Source organism: Lissotriton helveticus, chromosome 10, assembly GCF_964261635.1.
Source record: "Lissotriton helveticus chromosome 10, aLisHel1.1, whole genome shotgun sequence".
Classification (NCBI taxonomy): domain Eukaryota; kingdom Metazoa; phylum Chordata; class Amphibia; order Caudata; family Salamandridae; genus Lissotriton; species Lissotriton helveticus.
The window spans coordinates 695104640-695120883 of record NC_136071.1 but is presented as its reverse complement, the minus strand read 5'-3'; the positions used below and the strand labels follow the sequence as shown (position 1 = coordinate 695120883).

General features: G+C 42.0%; 1 protein-coding gene across 4 annotated transcripts in view; it reads right to left on the bottom strand.

The window, feature by feature from the left end:
• DPP6 (dipeptidyl peptidase like 6) overlaps window positions 1-16244 on the bottom strand; it is a 2254101-nt gene that overhangs the window by 435276 nt on the left and 1802581 nt on the right. For all 4 annotated transcript variants that reach the window (XM_078663245.1, XM_078663244.1, XM_078663246.1 and 1 more), the window contains exon 11: window positions 13588-13711. In XM_078663245.1, the coding sequence (XP_078519371.1) occupies window positions 13588-13711 (124 nt within the window). The remainder of the gene's footprint in view (window positions 1-13587; window positions 13712-16244) is intronic.

The window sequence follows — 16244 nt, the reverse complement described above, 5'->3', positions numbered from 1 at the left end:
GGTAGCGCCTGGCAGCCCCCACACCAATAAGGTTTTACAAAAACCATTCCAAAACAAGTCAACCATTGACAAAACTAAAAAGCTGTCCACCAATGTCAGCCCTACTGGCTTTGCCAATGCTTGTTTATTTTTGTTTCACATAATCCTATTGAAACTGTTTACACTGATTTTCCATTATGAATATTTTTGGAAAATTCTAGCATGCATCAACACATTTTACTCAATGATGCTGCAAAGAAATGGTACCAGACATTTTACAGTAGTTTAGCGAACTTTTTTTTCCCTACTTTAATTTTTTTTAATGAACATTTTATTTTGAAAGCAACGATTCATCAATCTAGCTTTCAAGCTTCTGCAAATATTTGCGTCTAATTAGAGGGAAGTCATGGGACTATTATACATAGCATCATATTGTTAAACTTTGAAAACGTGTGTACACATTTGTATACAGGAACCACTGTCAGAAGTGCAGGCAGAGTTTCCAACATTTACTTAGAGCGCTCACCCTAAAAATAAAGGCTTTTAAACAATGAACAATAAATACAAGTTTGAACAGCATTAACATATGGACACAAATATTGCCTTAAATGTAGAAAGTGCCCTTCCCTGATCCATAATATGGTACCGCAAACTGGCAGCCAAAAGGTTTGTGCAGCAGGGGGTTGGACCTACTTGTCCAAAAGACAAAATACATATGAAAACCTGTCGCCAATTGACCCCAAACAATATGTCCCGGGTGTCGGGCTATAGGACAACTATTAATTTGGGCTGAATGGGGGCATGCTGAAGGTTTGGGGCCTCCTGAATGGTTGGGGACCCCTGCTCCACAGGGGCTTGCGGTACGACCCAGAGTGAGTCCAAAGCAGGCTTTAGATTTGCTGATTAAATAATTGCACAAATGTGTATTCTTTCCAGGAGCAGGCATCCTGGCAAGAAGGCTTGTTTTATCTTAAGTTCCCTATCCCTCCCTAGGCTTCACAGCACAGGAGACCCTGAACCCTTCCTTTTTAGTGGGAGGCTTTTCGGGTCAGCATCAACTGTCCGGGGAGAGGTATTCTGCAAGATAAATTACAGGTATTGTGTTAGACCTGTCAGCCTTCAGGTGGTTTTCCCGTAAACTTTTTGCCTTCCTCTTCCAGATTTTTGCTGATCTCGTTTTTACTGGCCTTTGGACTTTGAACACTTTACCACTGATGACCAGTGCTAAAGTGCGTGTGTTTTCTCCTAAAACATGATAACTTGGCTTAGTTTCAAGTGGCATATTTAATTTACAGATAAGTCCCTAGTAAAGTGGTACTACAGGTACCCAGGGTCTGCAAATTAAAAGCACTAATTGAGACAACTACTTAAGTAGCCCAACTAAACATGTCTCAGACCTGCCATTGCAGCCTGTGTGTGCAGTTTTTGAAACTGCCATTTCAACCTTCCCTTTCAATACACGTCCCAGGTAGAGTAGGCCCACAGGGCAGGGTGTAGTGCATTTAAAAAGTGGGACACGTAATTTTAGGTTTTACATATCCTGGTAGTGAAGAACTTTAAAACTCATTTTTCACTACTGCAAGGCCTAACCCTCCATAGAGTGACATTGGAGTTCCCTTACAACATGTAATAAGCTGTATTCTCCACATGGGAGCAGGTAACCAGTTCATATTTGGTGTCTTTGGAAAGGTCATGACAAATTTTCTCCTATGGTAAATTATGATTTTAAATAGCAATTTTTAAAATGCCACTTTTAGAAAGTTAGAATGTTCCTGCCTTATTCATTTAGCACCTGAAGCCTGTCTCTGGGTCACAAGAATGGCTTTAGTTGACAGTTGGGTCTTGTGTTGTCCTACCAAACAACCCCACAAAATAGGAAGCTAAGTTTTACCTGGATGGGCCATCACAGGCTGGATGGGAGGGATATGCTGGGAACAGCCCCACTCACTCTTAAATAGGCTGTGTGCTGCCTCCACAGAAAGAGCTAAAAGGAAGGCAGGATGCCTGGGGTCTTCAAAGGGAAATTCTAGAAGATTCTCCCACTGACCGTAGGATGGGCACCAGGTATAAATATTGGACCCCAGATGCCAACTCTTCCGTACACTGTCAGGAAGGAGGACTCATATGCTGCTGCAAGGACTTCTACTCTCCTGAACTGCTGCCCTGCTGACCAGCTTCATTGCTACCCTCTTGCCTGAGAGAGGAGACCTGGAACTGCAACCTCATCCTGAACCCAGGGCTACCAGAGTGATTCCAAGGGCTAGTCTGCTGGCCTCCTGATTGAACCTCAGACACATAAAAGGCTGCCCATTATCCTGGACCCTCACCTTGACCCAGTGGAAGGGAATTCCTGACACGCAATTGGTGTTTCTCATGCCCTGGACCACTGGTGTTGCCTCAGAGAGGTGTATTGAAGGTTTGGAGCTCTTTGTGACCACAAACAGGCCTGTTCGCGCCAAGACCTCTAAACCCACTTCACCATTCAATGCAAAGCTCCGGCAGCCACCTCTTGGTGCTACAGCAGGGACCACTTCATTTTAGTTTTATTTTATTTATTAAAAATTACTCAATTTTTCTAAACTTGTGTGGGATCATTTTGTGGTATGTTTTCACTTTGTTACTGTTGGAAATGCTGCAGAAATACATTGCATATGAGTGACGCCTGAATTTTCTGTGCCAAGCTGTCCAAGGGTTGAGCACAGGTAAATATAGAGTTTGCTTGTGACATCAACCTGATAAGAATTGTGGTTGGTGCTTGAGTAGGGTTTTATCCCTTCAACCATTAACCCAGTATCTTGCTAACTGTACAAAAGCATGGGCACATTGTTCTCCATTGTAGGAAATTCGGTTACTGGCTGAGGTAGGTGAAATCCCACTCAAGCTTCAACCACAATCTCTGACAGGGTGAGACACAAGCAAACCCCAAATTAACCTTTGCTCAACCCTTTGGTAGCTTGGCACATGAGCAGTCAGGCTTAACTAAGAGTCAATGTTTAAAGTATTTATGCAGCACTTCAACTAGTAATAAAGTGAGGAACCAATATAAGAAAAACCCCACAGCAGTTCAAAAAAATAGAGTAAAATCTAATAAATTATTTGGGACCAAACCAACAAAAATCCTACCAGTTGAACCTGAGATGTGCAGTTTTAAAGTTTTAACTAAAAATAGTCACTAGAAGCATGTTAACTGTGATTATCTGGCCACATCAGACTGGGACAAAGTCACAAGTTCAGGCCAACAACGATGGAGTATGTGCCGGATACAGGGACCATGTTAGGCCCGCTGGACAACGGACCTTAAATCGTGGTTTGCTGAGTTCTGTGAGATCCTTCCTTGAGGAAGCGTTGCACAGCACTGGTTCCGAAGAGACTGCGGGGTTGTGATGCAGAGTCCTGCATTGTCGATGAGGTTGGTGTCAATGAGAGGGTTTGAATAAGAAGTCCTGTGTCAAGAATGTGTCAAGCAATACTGGTCCAGATGAAGCTGCAGGCTACGATGCAAGGTTCTTTATCGGGATGCATTGTGCAGTGGCGGTTCTGATGCAGCTGTGAGGAGATGCATAGCACTGCATTGATTCTGCTCACAGGATGACAGCTGGGTTAGCAGAGTACCTTTGGTCCCACTTCCAATGTCCCAGGACTGAGTGGCACCACTTGGAGGTTAGGATTCATAGCAAACAGACTCCAGGTGCTGGGTTCAAGTACATTGGGTCCTTTTCTATCCCTGAGGTTCTGATCAGGAGGCCAGCCAACTAGTTCTTGGAGTCATTCTGGTGGCCCTAGGTTCAAAATGCATGTCCTGTTCTTCTCACTCAGACAGCAGGGCCCCAGCTTGTCTGAGGTTACAAAAAGACTTGAGTCAAACCCTTTGTGAGCAAGCTCAGGCAGAGCATTTGTGATGTGCAAGTGTGGTAGGTGAGAGCTCCCTCCCCCTCATCAAGTCAGAGGTAAGCCATTTTTCCAACACCTATCCCCCCTTTGTCTCACTGTCTCGGAGCAATACATAAAGTTAAAATGCCAGCTGCACCTAGTCATGTGACCCAAGATACAGGCTGAGGGCACCAAATAGGTGGGACAAGAAAACGGCAACTTACCAAAAGAGGCATTTTCAGAATTGTGACTTAAAATCTGACTTTACCACTAAAGAGGGTTTTACATTACAATCCTTTCGACCCCAAACTTGATATTCCTACCAGCTCCCAATTTGTAAGTTAGCACTTTTAAATGTAATAGGGTAACAGTGAGAAATTGGGTTACTGGTTGACTGGGGTGTGAGCCCTGGTCAAGCAGCAACTGCAATCCTTATCTGTGTGAGGCACAAGCCAATCCTAAATTAACTTGTATTCAACCCTCTAGTAGCTTAGTACAGAGCAGTCGGGCTTAACTTACTGGCAATGTGCTAAGTATTTATCCAGCACTTCAAACAGTAATAAAGTAATAACACAAGACAAGAAAACTCACACTAATTTAGACAAATAGAGAAAAATGTAATACAATATTTTAGAGCAAAACATCAAAAATCCAATCAGTAGAATCGAAGATATGCAATTACAAAGATTTTAGTAAAAATAGTGCCAATGGTTTTGAATAGAGAATCTCTGAAAGAAATCTCTTTGCAGGGAGCAGTTTATATTTAGGAAAAAATAAAAAAACAATAACAGCACTATTGACATTGAATGTGTGTGTAACCTGTAAACTCTTATGCATGTATGTGTTCGTAAAAAAAAAAGGTGAACCGCACAAGTGACCAGTCAAACAGGGTAAAATGACGCAGGAAAATCAATAATGTCAATATTTACCAAAAACTTTAACGGTTCAAATTCATTTGTTGCAAAGATTTGAAGGAGGTAAACAATTTTATTAACCAGAGAATTGCGACAAAATTTGCGCTGGATGGTCAGTTTTTGGCGCATTTCTCTGGTTCATCAAATTGTATATCTGTTATTGCTTTTTCAACTTTTTATAAGTATAGACTGCTCCTTGCATTGTTCTAACAAGCATTACTGTCTCCCTGTCTCCTCCTTTTTGCAACTATTGTGCATGTTTTATATAACAGTCTGTGAATATTACCTGTTGAGAAGTAAACTTTTTTAAAGTGACATTTTCAGAATTGCAATTAAAAATCCGACTTCACCATAAGTAAGGACCCAGGGGGCATTTTATCTTCTTCAGTTGTTTAGGGCCCACAGGGCACGCAGCGTGTCAAGAGAGCATTACCCAGATAACAATACACGCTCCCTGGGCAGAGGGCCCTAATCATTTTAAATGATGTATGCCCACAGTGCATGCAGTGTACCCAAAACTTGATAAAAGTTAATGCCTCGCAGGTGCCCTTTGGGCAGGGAGCCTAGGCGGCATTAATTTGTTTCACGTTTTGGGCCCACTGGGCATGCTGTGGGGCATGGGGCCTTTTTTTATGTTTAAGGCCCGCCGCCCACGGGCACGTGGTGAGTCCAGGGGGGGCATGCATGTTTTAATGATTAGGGCCTGCCGTCCATGGGGAATGTGGAGGGCCCAGGGGTCATTTCTTAAAAAAAAAAAATGTTTAGGGCCCTCTGCTCACGGGGCATGCAGTGGGCCCAGAGAGCATTAAATAGATAAAAAGACATGCCCCATGGGACCACTGCATTCTCCGTGGGGCCCAAATCATTTTAAAAGGTGTATGCCCCTGGGCCCGCCGTATGCCCTGAGGGTGGCGGGCCCAAACCTTGATACAAATTGATGATCCTCAGGTGCCCCGTGGGCGGCGGGCTCAGGGGGGCATTAATTTGTAACGAGATTTGGGTCCGCATCACACAGGACATGGGCCAGGCCCAGCGAGATTCTTTTTAATGTTTAGGGCCCACAAGGCACATGCCTTTTTTTAATGATTAGAGCCTGCACTCCACAGGGCATAAGGTGGGCCCAGGAGGCATTCAATCTTTTTTTTTTTTAGGTCCTACACGCACGGGCATACAAGGGGGGCATAGGGGGTATGCATGTATTTAAATTATAATGGCCCATGGGGCACATGGTGGGTCCAGGGAGCATTTAAAATAAAATGTTTAGGGTCCACCGCCCAAAGGACATGATGAAGGCATAGGGGGCCTTTATTTTTCTCAAGTTCCACAAAACATGATAAAAATACAAACAGATTGCAAAACAAAGTGCAGCAAAAATGCAGCAAAATGTCTCTATTTGTGCCACAAAATTTGCTAATCGATGCTGCAATATCCTGGGAGGTCTGTTTACGATAAAGTTGCAATGAGCTTGACTCCCAGCAGCTTGTTTTAGGTCAGGGGCCCATTATGATCACTGGTGCTCAGTGTCTCCCTCTGTGTGCCTCACACATTCTACATGGGCTGTCCTATTAAGTGTATGTCTCACACCTTGCTGTATAGCATCTCTCATTTGGGTTGATGGCCCAGTGTGCATTAGACGTTAGGGTTTGAAGATTATCTTGTATTGCAATGCAACGAATGATGTTGGAAGTTATGTTCACTTTTGGTAAGGCTGTCTGTGAAGCAAGAGTAAGTACATGCTATTTGTGTAGTACAAGTCTAGCCAAAAGTCAGCAGAGTGTTCTTACAATGTCAAATGCAAGTGCACAGCTCGCGAGTGATTGGAGAGGTAGCAGGGTTCTGGGAGCAGCAGCGTACTGTTACTGCATTGTGATGTAGGCTTTTTTAAATAGGTGCATCTTGAACTGTTTCATACTTTGGAGAAGTGTTTGGGGTGATACTGATTGAAACAGGATGCTGTTGCTGATTCTGTGTGCATAGATGGAAAAGGTCAACTGTCTTGTATTTTCTTTTATACTCTTCTTAGGAGCCAGTCTGATGGTGTCCTGGATGTGTTGTGCTGTGAGTTATCTGCAGTTTAAGCACGGGTGCTGCTAGTGATGGCTTTGTAAATGTTGCAGCTGGTTTTCTACATGATATGTGCCATCAAGGGGAGCATCAAGCCCTTTTGGACACCCAAAACACAAACAAATGGCCAGTTTTTGTCTTTGAGAAATGTGGCAACCCTAGTTTGATCACAAATCCTCATGCAAAATGTTAATGCAAACATGTAATCTAGAAATCATATCATAAATTTGTACTGAGCCCTTGAAATGTTTGTACTCAGGACACCAGATGGAAAGGGGTGCACAGGCAAATCAGGAGGAATTGCCAACAGACATGTCTTTGTAGAGAAATCCAATAAAAAACCAATAAAGGTGTTCTACTTTTAATCTTTTCACATCCATAGTATTTTCAATGCATTACTAATCATTATTCAAACTTGTACTATTGTTCCTATTCTCTCTGTTGCAACTCCAATTACATGTTAGTATTCTGAGAGTATTGTGTCAGTGTTGATACGAAGAGGGACAAACCATTCAATAAATACTATGCATCATTTGCACACTGAACACCTTTTATTATGAAAACATTCTCTTCATTTGCATGGTCACAGTCTGAAGTGCTCCTCATCAACCAGGTACCCTTTTACAACTAACTGGAAAATTGACTGGATAATACCAATATGCTATGAAATGCACTTGTGCAGTTATAATGTAATTCAAAATCTGAGACCACTTCCATCTTAGCACATGGCAATGTTATTACAAATGACTGCCATAGAAATCTTGAGCTTTTTTGAGACTAATATCAGGAACCATGATTGGCAAGAATGACCCCAACAATGTTATTAGGAGCACAAATCAGAGGAGAAAAGTGGAAAGAGAATCAGAACAATAGAAAACTGTGAAAAGCCTTGAAGCTTTTTAGGACTTGAAGAACCATCTAAGAAAATAAAACGAAGTAATGATGGAGTAGGTTCATCATTTGAGGGTCAAGATTCTACAAATTTTGAATTAGAATGATCTTTTACTTCAACTGACAAATAAATTGAAGCAGACACGGCTGCTATGCTAAATAATCAAAATGTTGTCTGCTGAGCACAATACCTTGTCATCCACTTCTGAGTGTCAGGATTCTACAAATTTTGAAGTAGAGTCATCTTTTGCTTCAATTGAAAAATACATTGAAAAAACTCGTAATCAAACTTGTAGACTATCTGTTGAGTACGATATCTTGTCATCCTCCATGTACTACGTAGTTAATCTGGTACTGTGGCCAAAGAAATGAAATTCTACATTTATAGATAATATTGTAAATTTTGGACTACCTGAAATTGAAGATATACACTTTCCTTAAAAATAGAAAAAACATATTTCTTCCAAAATCTTTCTGTTGATGTAACTATACAATGGTGAAGAAATAACTCAAAAAACTCAGACTGTGTATACTGTTTTCGCTGTAAACCTTTTCCACACAAAAATCACAAATGTCACTAGGAAGTTCAGGTTTTCGCGATTGCAGACACATTAGTGTTTGTTTGAAGAAGCACAGAAAAAACAACAGATCATACGACATTGTATTGCGTTTTGATGGAAACAGAGGTAAGGCGTGGGTTAAATAAAAGTGTGGATATATCACATCAACAAATGATAGAGTTTGAAATTATTCATTGAAGGGGTGTCTACAAATGGCTTTTATCAGTTTTTTTATTTTTATCTGATCAGAACTTGGCATTTAGGGGATTCTCTGATAAGCAGTTTATGCTAAATAATGGAAACATCTTAGGATTAGTACAACTACTTAGAAAGTTTGATGCTATCACCCAAGGACATTTGATACGTGTTTGTGCAAAGGAGAATACTGATCATTATCTTGAAAAAAACATACAGAATGAAATAATCAATCTTTCAGCAAACCAAGGGCTTAATAATATTCTACTTAGAGCAAAGAAATCTTGACATGTTTCTGTTATGTGAGACTGCACATCTGAAATAAGCTATTCAGAAAAGCTGTCACTGTCCATTTGGTTAACTGATACCACCAAAAACAAAGTATTTCTAAAGGCGCATTTCATTGGTTTTAAGGTGAATGACCCCACAGGTGAAGGACTAACATCACTGTTGGTAGGAGTGCTGAAAGAGCATACCCTGAATTTACACGATCTACGAGGTCACATCTATGATAATGGCGGGGACATGAACTGTCAGAATAAAAGTATCCAGACAAGAATACTCAGAATGAATTCTTAAGCAATTTTCACCCTGGTGGTCTTGTTCCCTGAATGTATTGAATGTAACTGCAGCACTGATGGAAGCTTTTTCACTTTTTGGAGTACTGCAGAGGATGTAAACTCTGGGACTGATTACGATGTCGGTCGGAAAGCCTCTGACCGACAGTCAGATTCACCTAGACCGTGTCAGAACCCATCCACCCGACTCTGTCGGAAACAATTCCGACCAACCGATTATGAGGCTTGTGGTTGGAAGGGAAACCGTTTGGTAACTCTGAATCGGTTCCGACAGGCATTCGGAGAAACCAAGTCGGTCGCAGCCGATTCGTACTGCTCAACAGACAGCGTTTCCGACCGACCGATTATGATGTCGGATTCTGACAGCCTTTCCGACTCTGTCTGTCTGACATGAAAAGGCTGTCAAAAACTGACTTTGGGTGCCCCTTGCAGGACCCCCTTCATCCTGAGTCCTCCGGTTTGAGGTTGAAGGGGTACCCAAGGGACCCCCCTGTAAAACCATACACAGTGTGGCAGGCACCATGGGAGGCTCGTGACAAGGTGCAAGGTTTTCTGCAGACAACCATTTTCCCCATAGGAGCCTGTGTTGTCTGTTGGAACAGTTAATTGAAACATATGTAAGATCTACAAACAATGACACATGATAGCTATAATCTTTGGCAATCCTCCTCATTGAAATGATGTTGCAGAAATGCCAGACTTAAATACTTCAATATTAGCATTTGCAAAAATGAAATCCCGTAAAGTTACATTTACTTAAATGTTGCAGTTTGTATTTTACCAAATGAACACAGTACATGGTAATAATTGCAAAAACATAATACATATACTATTTTAGGCTATAAAATTAAAGTTATATTTCACATTTGTTGTCTTCCTCACATACATTCCCTATTCGGTTATTATGGTATTTGAGCATACCCTTTAAGCACTCTAAATTCATCCTGCATATCTTTAATATGTGGATGAAAAACTATACCACAACAAAAAAAGGTTTGCGGAGCATGGCACTAACAAAGATTGTCGGACTGGGAGGCCAACTATGAAGTCGACTCTGCTCTGCAGATGGTCAGTCCACACCCACTGTAATGTGATGAGATGAACAGTGTGGTAAGAGTGTTTCCTTTCTGCATACCATGCAGAATGGAGCGTGGCTTGGCAGAGTAAGCAGGTAGATTCTAAATTTACTGTTGTAGGTTAGGTATTGGGAAGGTTTCACAGGAATGGTAGTTTGTATCTGCCTCCCCTAATGAATGTGCGGTGATAGAAAAAAGACACTTTTTCGCCCCACAAAGTCACAGGAAATGTTCTGGACCTGATGCAGTTAAATATTTTCTTCTCTCTCTGTTGTGTGGGGAAGTTGATAGATTAGTCCAGAAAGGTTAATTTCTCTGACAACAATAAAGACATTACTGATCTGTTGTGTGCAGAAACTGGGAAAACTGAGAATCAAAAGGGAAATGTGGGTCCAAACCCTTGATTCATTTCTTTCCTCTGAAGGACAGGAATGTACCACCATGAGAGTTTGTTGCTCCACCCAATAGTGGGGGGCTAGTCTTTGAGGGAAGGGACTCATTCATACTTTTCAGTCATCATGTAATAGGTTGATTCAGTAAAAGAGTGCTAAGTCAACATGAGAATGCCTGTATATCTGTTTTTGGGGTATTCAAAGAAGGAACCAGCAGCTTATGCTATATTTCAAAGGTGACAACAAGTTGTTCCCTAAAAATGACCAAACCGCTTTTGGTGTATCCAATTAACACAGTTTGCAGGAAAGATGAGACGTGACATTGAGTCCCTGATGGCTTTGAAAAAAAAAGCGTCAATATTCCTCAAGGGGGAAATGTACGTACCAGGCATCAGGAGTTTCCCCTGGAGGCTGGAAGGGAGGGGGACTGCTTTTGTTACTGGTGTCCGGTTTTGTTGCAGTGCATCCGTTTTAAAAGCACTGTAGAGTTGCTTGAATATATACAACAGTTTTCAGGCAACAATAAAAGTGCCAAGATAACTCTGGTGGTTAATGTACCTGCTGGAGAAGATCGGAGTTTTGTCTAGTAGCAGTTTTGACTCATATGAGATAGCGCAGAGGGTGAATATGCCGGCTGCAAAGAGCTGTGCTATGCAGATCACAGAACAGTATTTTATGTGCATAGCTCAGTGCATTACTGCTTTTGTCACAGAGATCCCTCCTTTACTGTGCAGTCCAGCAGTTACAATGGTAATTTAGGTAAGAAAGTTATGATTTTCCGGGTCTTTCATTATCCTAATTTTGCTAAAAAGGGTTAATTTGAGAACAAATTAATTCTTTATTAGTAACGTTAACCCTAACCTCTGTCTTAATTTCTGAATCCTGAGTTTGTGCGTCCCCAGACCAAGCACTCTTAAAAAATGCCTACCAGTATGGGTGATATTAATCCTACACCTTGTAGTCCCCTATGTTGTATGTAACATATTCTTTACACTGACTTACATACATGTGATTCATTGTCTCTGTATGTGTGTGTGATGTAAAATGCTGTGAAACCCTACAATGGTATGAGAGGCATTATAAAATAAATGAAATACATTAGAGAGGGAATCTATGGAGAGATAAAAGGCACTGTTGGAGGGTGATAGTGAGCGAATCATTGAAAAGCCCCAATAAAGATTGCCATATCCTGGTGCACTGTAAGGACATAATTTACTATAGTTTACAAACAAATACAAATCCATATATGATGAAAAATGTATTGTAGAATGCACCATTTTTGCCATTTTCCCCAAATTTCCATGGTGGGGGGGAGAACAACTCCCCACAAACCCCCTTGCAGTGGTCAGTTTCGCTCACCAGACTCGCTCACTATGCATTGTAAAAGGGCTGGTCTGCCAAAATTTGCCAGGGCTGCTTTGGGTTCCCAGTCTGGCCTGATATTCCTGCATTTGAATAGTGGGTCATGAAGAGTGTTTCATGAAGAGTGTTCATAATCTGAGGAACTGAAAAAGTACCTTTCAATAAGATAGGCCTAATTTAATGTTTGACAGGCGAGTATTCTGTCCTAGATGTGATGAATGCTTAGTTTTGGCGGGCATTATTCGTGGCTGGTTGGGCGGTGCGGGCGCTCGATGAGGGACTTGAGGGGGGATTGGGGGAAATGGTAAAAAAGCAGCACTGTGGTTGGTAAGCATCCAGGCTCCCCTGACCAATCACAATGCTGCAATGCAGCATTGTGATTGGTTTTGAGTATCCTGGTTTGATGCTCAACCAGAGAATGGGGGCCTGGGCTTGTTCTCCATGCAGGCTGTAATGCAGCCTGCATGGAGAATGGGGAAAGTGCACATAACTGGTTTGGGCGGCTCTAGAGGGCTGACCAAACAGTCACTGCGCACACAGGAGTGGGAAAACCATTCCTCCCCTTTCCTGCTCCGAGAGCAAAGCAGTCCTTCCCACCAGCCTGTCCGCAAAGGAAACATAAGATGATAATAACTTAGTTATTATTATTTTATATTTCCTGTACTTTACTGCTCAAAAGCAGTGGTGTGACATTCCTCTTCCATAGTGGAGGAGCCGCCCCAGCGAATGCCATGCCACCATATTACAAGTGTGGTATATACAATGGCACTTGTAATGCAGAGGTCGGAACATCAGCCATATTTTTGACTGAGTCCCACTCTACCAATCTGTAAGTACGCCACTCAAAAGTGAAAATTTAGCCCATATCGCTGAATGTTCAAGTTGTGCACAGTATGTTTGATGATGTAAGCCTTTACGATTATAATATAATTGGTTGCACAGCATTTTATCTGTGGAAACAGCTCTGTACTCTGCTCTCTCAACTGTAGCAATCACTCTGTGACTATGTCCACCTTTTTGATGTATAACTGGAGACATAAGTTCTGATATTGTTTCAATTATTAAAAAATGTACACAATATTAACAATGGACCGCCTTATATTATTATGTAATCTAAATTCTTGGCACAAATAAAACATTTCACTAAAAAAATTATGTTGTACATTTCAGGGACATTGGTTGTTATTGTAGGATACATTGTGTAGCTAAAATAGATGCATAGCTGAACAATTCTTTACATTTTAGCTCAGCTAGGATGGCAGTTGCAGGAACATCATTCACACCAGGGAATGCGAACAGCAACCAGCCATGGCACCGCTCCCTCCAGCTTTTCTTACAGGGGGCCGATATTGCAGCACTGCTGCAAAACCGGTCCTCAGTGACAAAAGTGGCCAACGGGAGCAAATAAATGGGCAACAAACCCTCTGGTCCACAGGGAAATGCCCGGTGCCCACTGTGGCCAGTACAGCCCTGATTCACACAACACCTATGACACAAGAACACATGCCAGCACACCTGATTTTGGGGGAAACTCGATTTTAAAAGCATAAAATGGCTTTATTATAGCTTTCTCCAGCCTGAAATATCCCCATTCCAATGCAAGCCAGTGGAGAAAGTTAATTCCTGTGATTTAAAAAAAAAACATTCCGCTTTCCCACTTCCAAATTTTGCATGTATATACAAGCAATGGCGCAAATGTCACCTACCTTTGTACATATTCCTGTGGTGGCATCACAGATGGTCAGGATGGAAATATTTTGTGCTCTGTTAAGCCAGTTGACTGCCACTTTAGTAGAAGTTGCCCATTTCACCATCGTTATGTAGTGCTCCCTGAAAAGCAAAAGAAACCATCTAGTCATATCTGACATAGGCCTTCAAAGATTCAACAGCAAGGATATCTCAGTTGTAGCGGTCGTCCATTTGTCCTCAGTGGTCCACAGCACTAGACTCCATCCACACAATTTAGGACACCCATCGCCTTGTAATTCAAAATGCAACTACCACTTACTGTGTAGTTCCCCATCTCTCCCATCTTCATGTTGGAGTTCAGATTTTATTTTGTTCATGATCTCAATAAGAGATCAGCAAAATACAAAATTAAAATGACAATTCGTTAACACATGACTTAAAACAAAGTTAAAACGATATGAGAAATCAATTGTGTGGCTAAGCAATTGATTCGATGGATTGGCATTTTATTAAATACTTCAACCTAGAACCAAAATGAAAGACATAGGATGCCTGGATTTAACTGGTGTTTGAAATAGCCCCTTCTAGGGTGCTTCCCCTCAAATTTTAGCTTGTGTCCCTCTCAGTTTTCCGCGGACCTGTGTGCTAGCCTTAGGACTTTGAGCGCTTTTGACACTGCCATTCAGTGCCAAATAGTTGTGCTTGTCATATACATACTGGTGATTGGTGTATACATGATTGGCCGATTTGAGTTAGCTGTAAGTCCCTTGTCCAGGGGTAAGACATACACCTAGGGCATGTAACACAAATGCTCCTCCGTGGGCCTTCAGCAGTGGTTGTGCCGCTGTAATGATGTGTACATGGTGTTAATCCCTCCTTTATTACTTTATTGTGGTTGACCTCCACATGTACCAGAACTGTTGTTATTTCATATTGCATTCACTCCAGTTGTTCAATAAACTTGAAGTTACAAGTAAACCTTCACCTGCCTGTTGGATATTATTTCTTCCTTCACAGCCACCCACTGAGGTAGCTCATTGATTGTGCCAAAGGTTTGCCCAGGTGCAGCCTGTGTGTTCAGGTTACTGTTACTCTGCTTGGCATTTAAAAAGCTATTTACCAAGGTTCTGCATATTTCTCACTGCATCGCAGTACTTTCTGGGGGCAGTGTCAGGAAGAGGTAGTGCATGTGCTACATGTACTCATAGTGAAGGGCACAGGGTGGTGCGTTCGGTAAGGTAGGGCCTGCTTCTCGCATTGAATTGACACAAGGGATCTGTGGAAAGGGTGTATTTCCTACACGCAGAAGAGAAGCAGTATAGTGTTTGATATCGATGAGTTAGTAATGGCAAACCCTCTCCGGTGGTGCACGTGGATTCAACATTACTAATGTAGAAATACCACTTAGGGAAAATGGGCATTTCTGTGCTTGTGTGCCTGTCAACCTGTCTCCAAGCCACATCTGAGTGTTGGCGGGACAGCTACATCTGTGCATTCCTGATAAGATGGCCATAAATCAGGGGCTAAAGGGAAATTACAGACCCTTGACCCTAGCAGCCTTCCTGGGACGGATAAGAGGGTGTGGAATTGGGACTTGTATTCCAAGTGTCAAGGTCTTGGCTTCACTAAAGATATTGATCAAGCCTCCCCGGGTAGAATGGCAGACATGATTTTATTTATTTTATTTATAAAGTTTTATATAGTGCAAACAAGATCCCGAAGGATATCAGAGCGCTGTACAATAGAGTGGAAGGAAGGACATAAATGCAATAACGACAACAAGTAAGAATAAGAAACCAGAAAGATTGTATAATTACAGTACAATTGAGTCACGGAGAGTAGTACAATAAACATGTATATAGCGGGCTGTGAAGGGTGGCACACTATCCTGTAAAGACGAGCAGTATCAAATGATGGTAGAGAGGTTGTAGGATCAATTACTTTGATCAGGTGAGCCTATCCCAATTAAGGTAAGAATTTATTAATTAGGAATCTTTTGGCTTCCACTTTGAAAGCTGTCATTGAGGAGATTCTGCGTAATTCCGGTGGAAGAGAGTTTCATATCTTCAGGGCAGCTGGGAGTTTTGAAGTGAAGGGCTTTGTGCACCAGAACAGCAATCGTTAACTGAATTTGAGCTTCGAAGGGCAACCATTTAGGAGATTTTAGGACTGAGGATATGTGCTCATTTCTTTTGGTGCCTGTAATCAATCTAGCCGCCGCATTCAGCGATGTCCTTAGTGGTGCCAGAGTGTATTTGGGAAGGCCACAAAGCATAGCGTGCCGTAGTCTAGCCTCAATAAGACAAGTGCTTGGATACAATTTGGAGAGGGCCCGTGCATTTCACAGGAAGCCTTTTGAACTGATCTCACCTTCAAAGGCCTTTTTGGGTATAACTACTGGGGCTCTGCCTTCAGGAGTTAGAAACGCTTGTGGGATTGAAACCAAACTATGCTGGTTCAACGTTAGGACATCGAAAGAGGAACTATTGAGACAGGAGGGTTGACAACTGGATTATCCGCAGACTTGTGGTGGCCTGGGGGTTGTTTTCTAGGAAGGCGACTATCACTTGGTGGATTATGCCTATATGTATCTGACCTACAGCTAATTGGCAACTGTTGTGGCCCGGGTCTCTAAGCACTCTCCAAGGGCCAGTCGGCTGGCCTCCTGTCCACA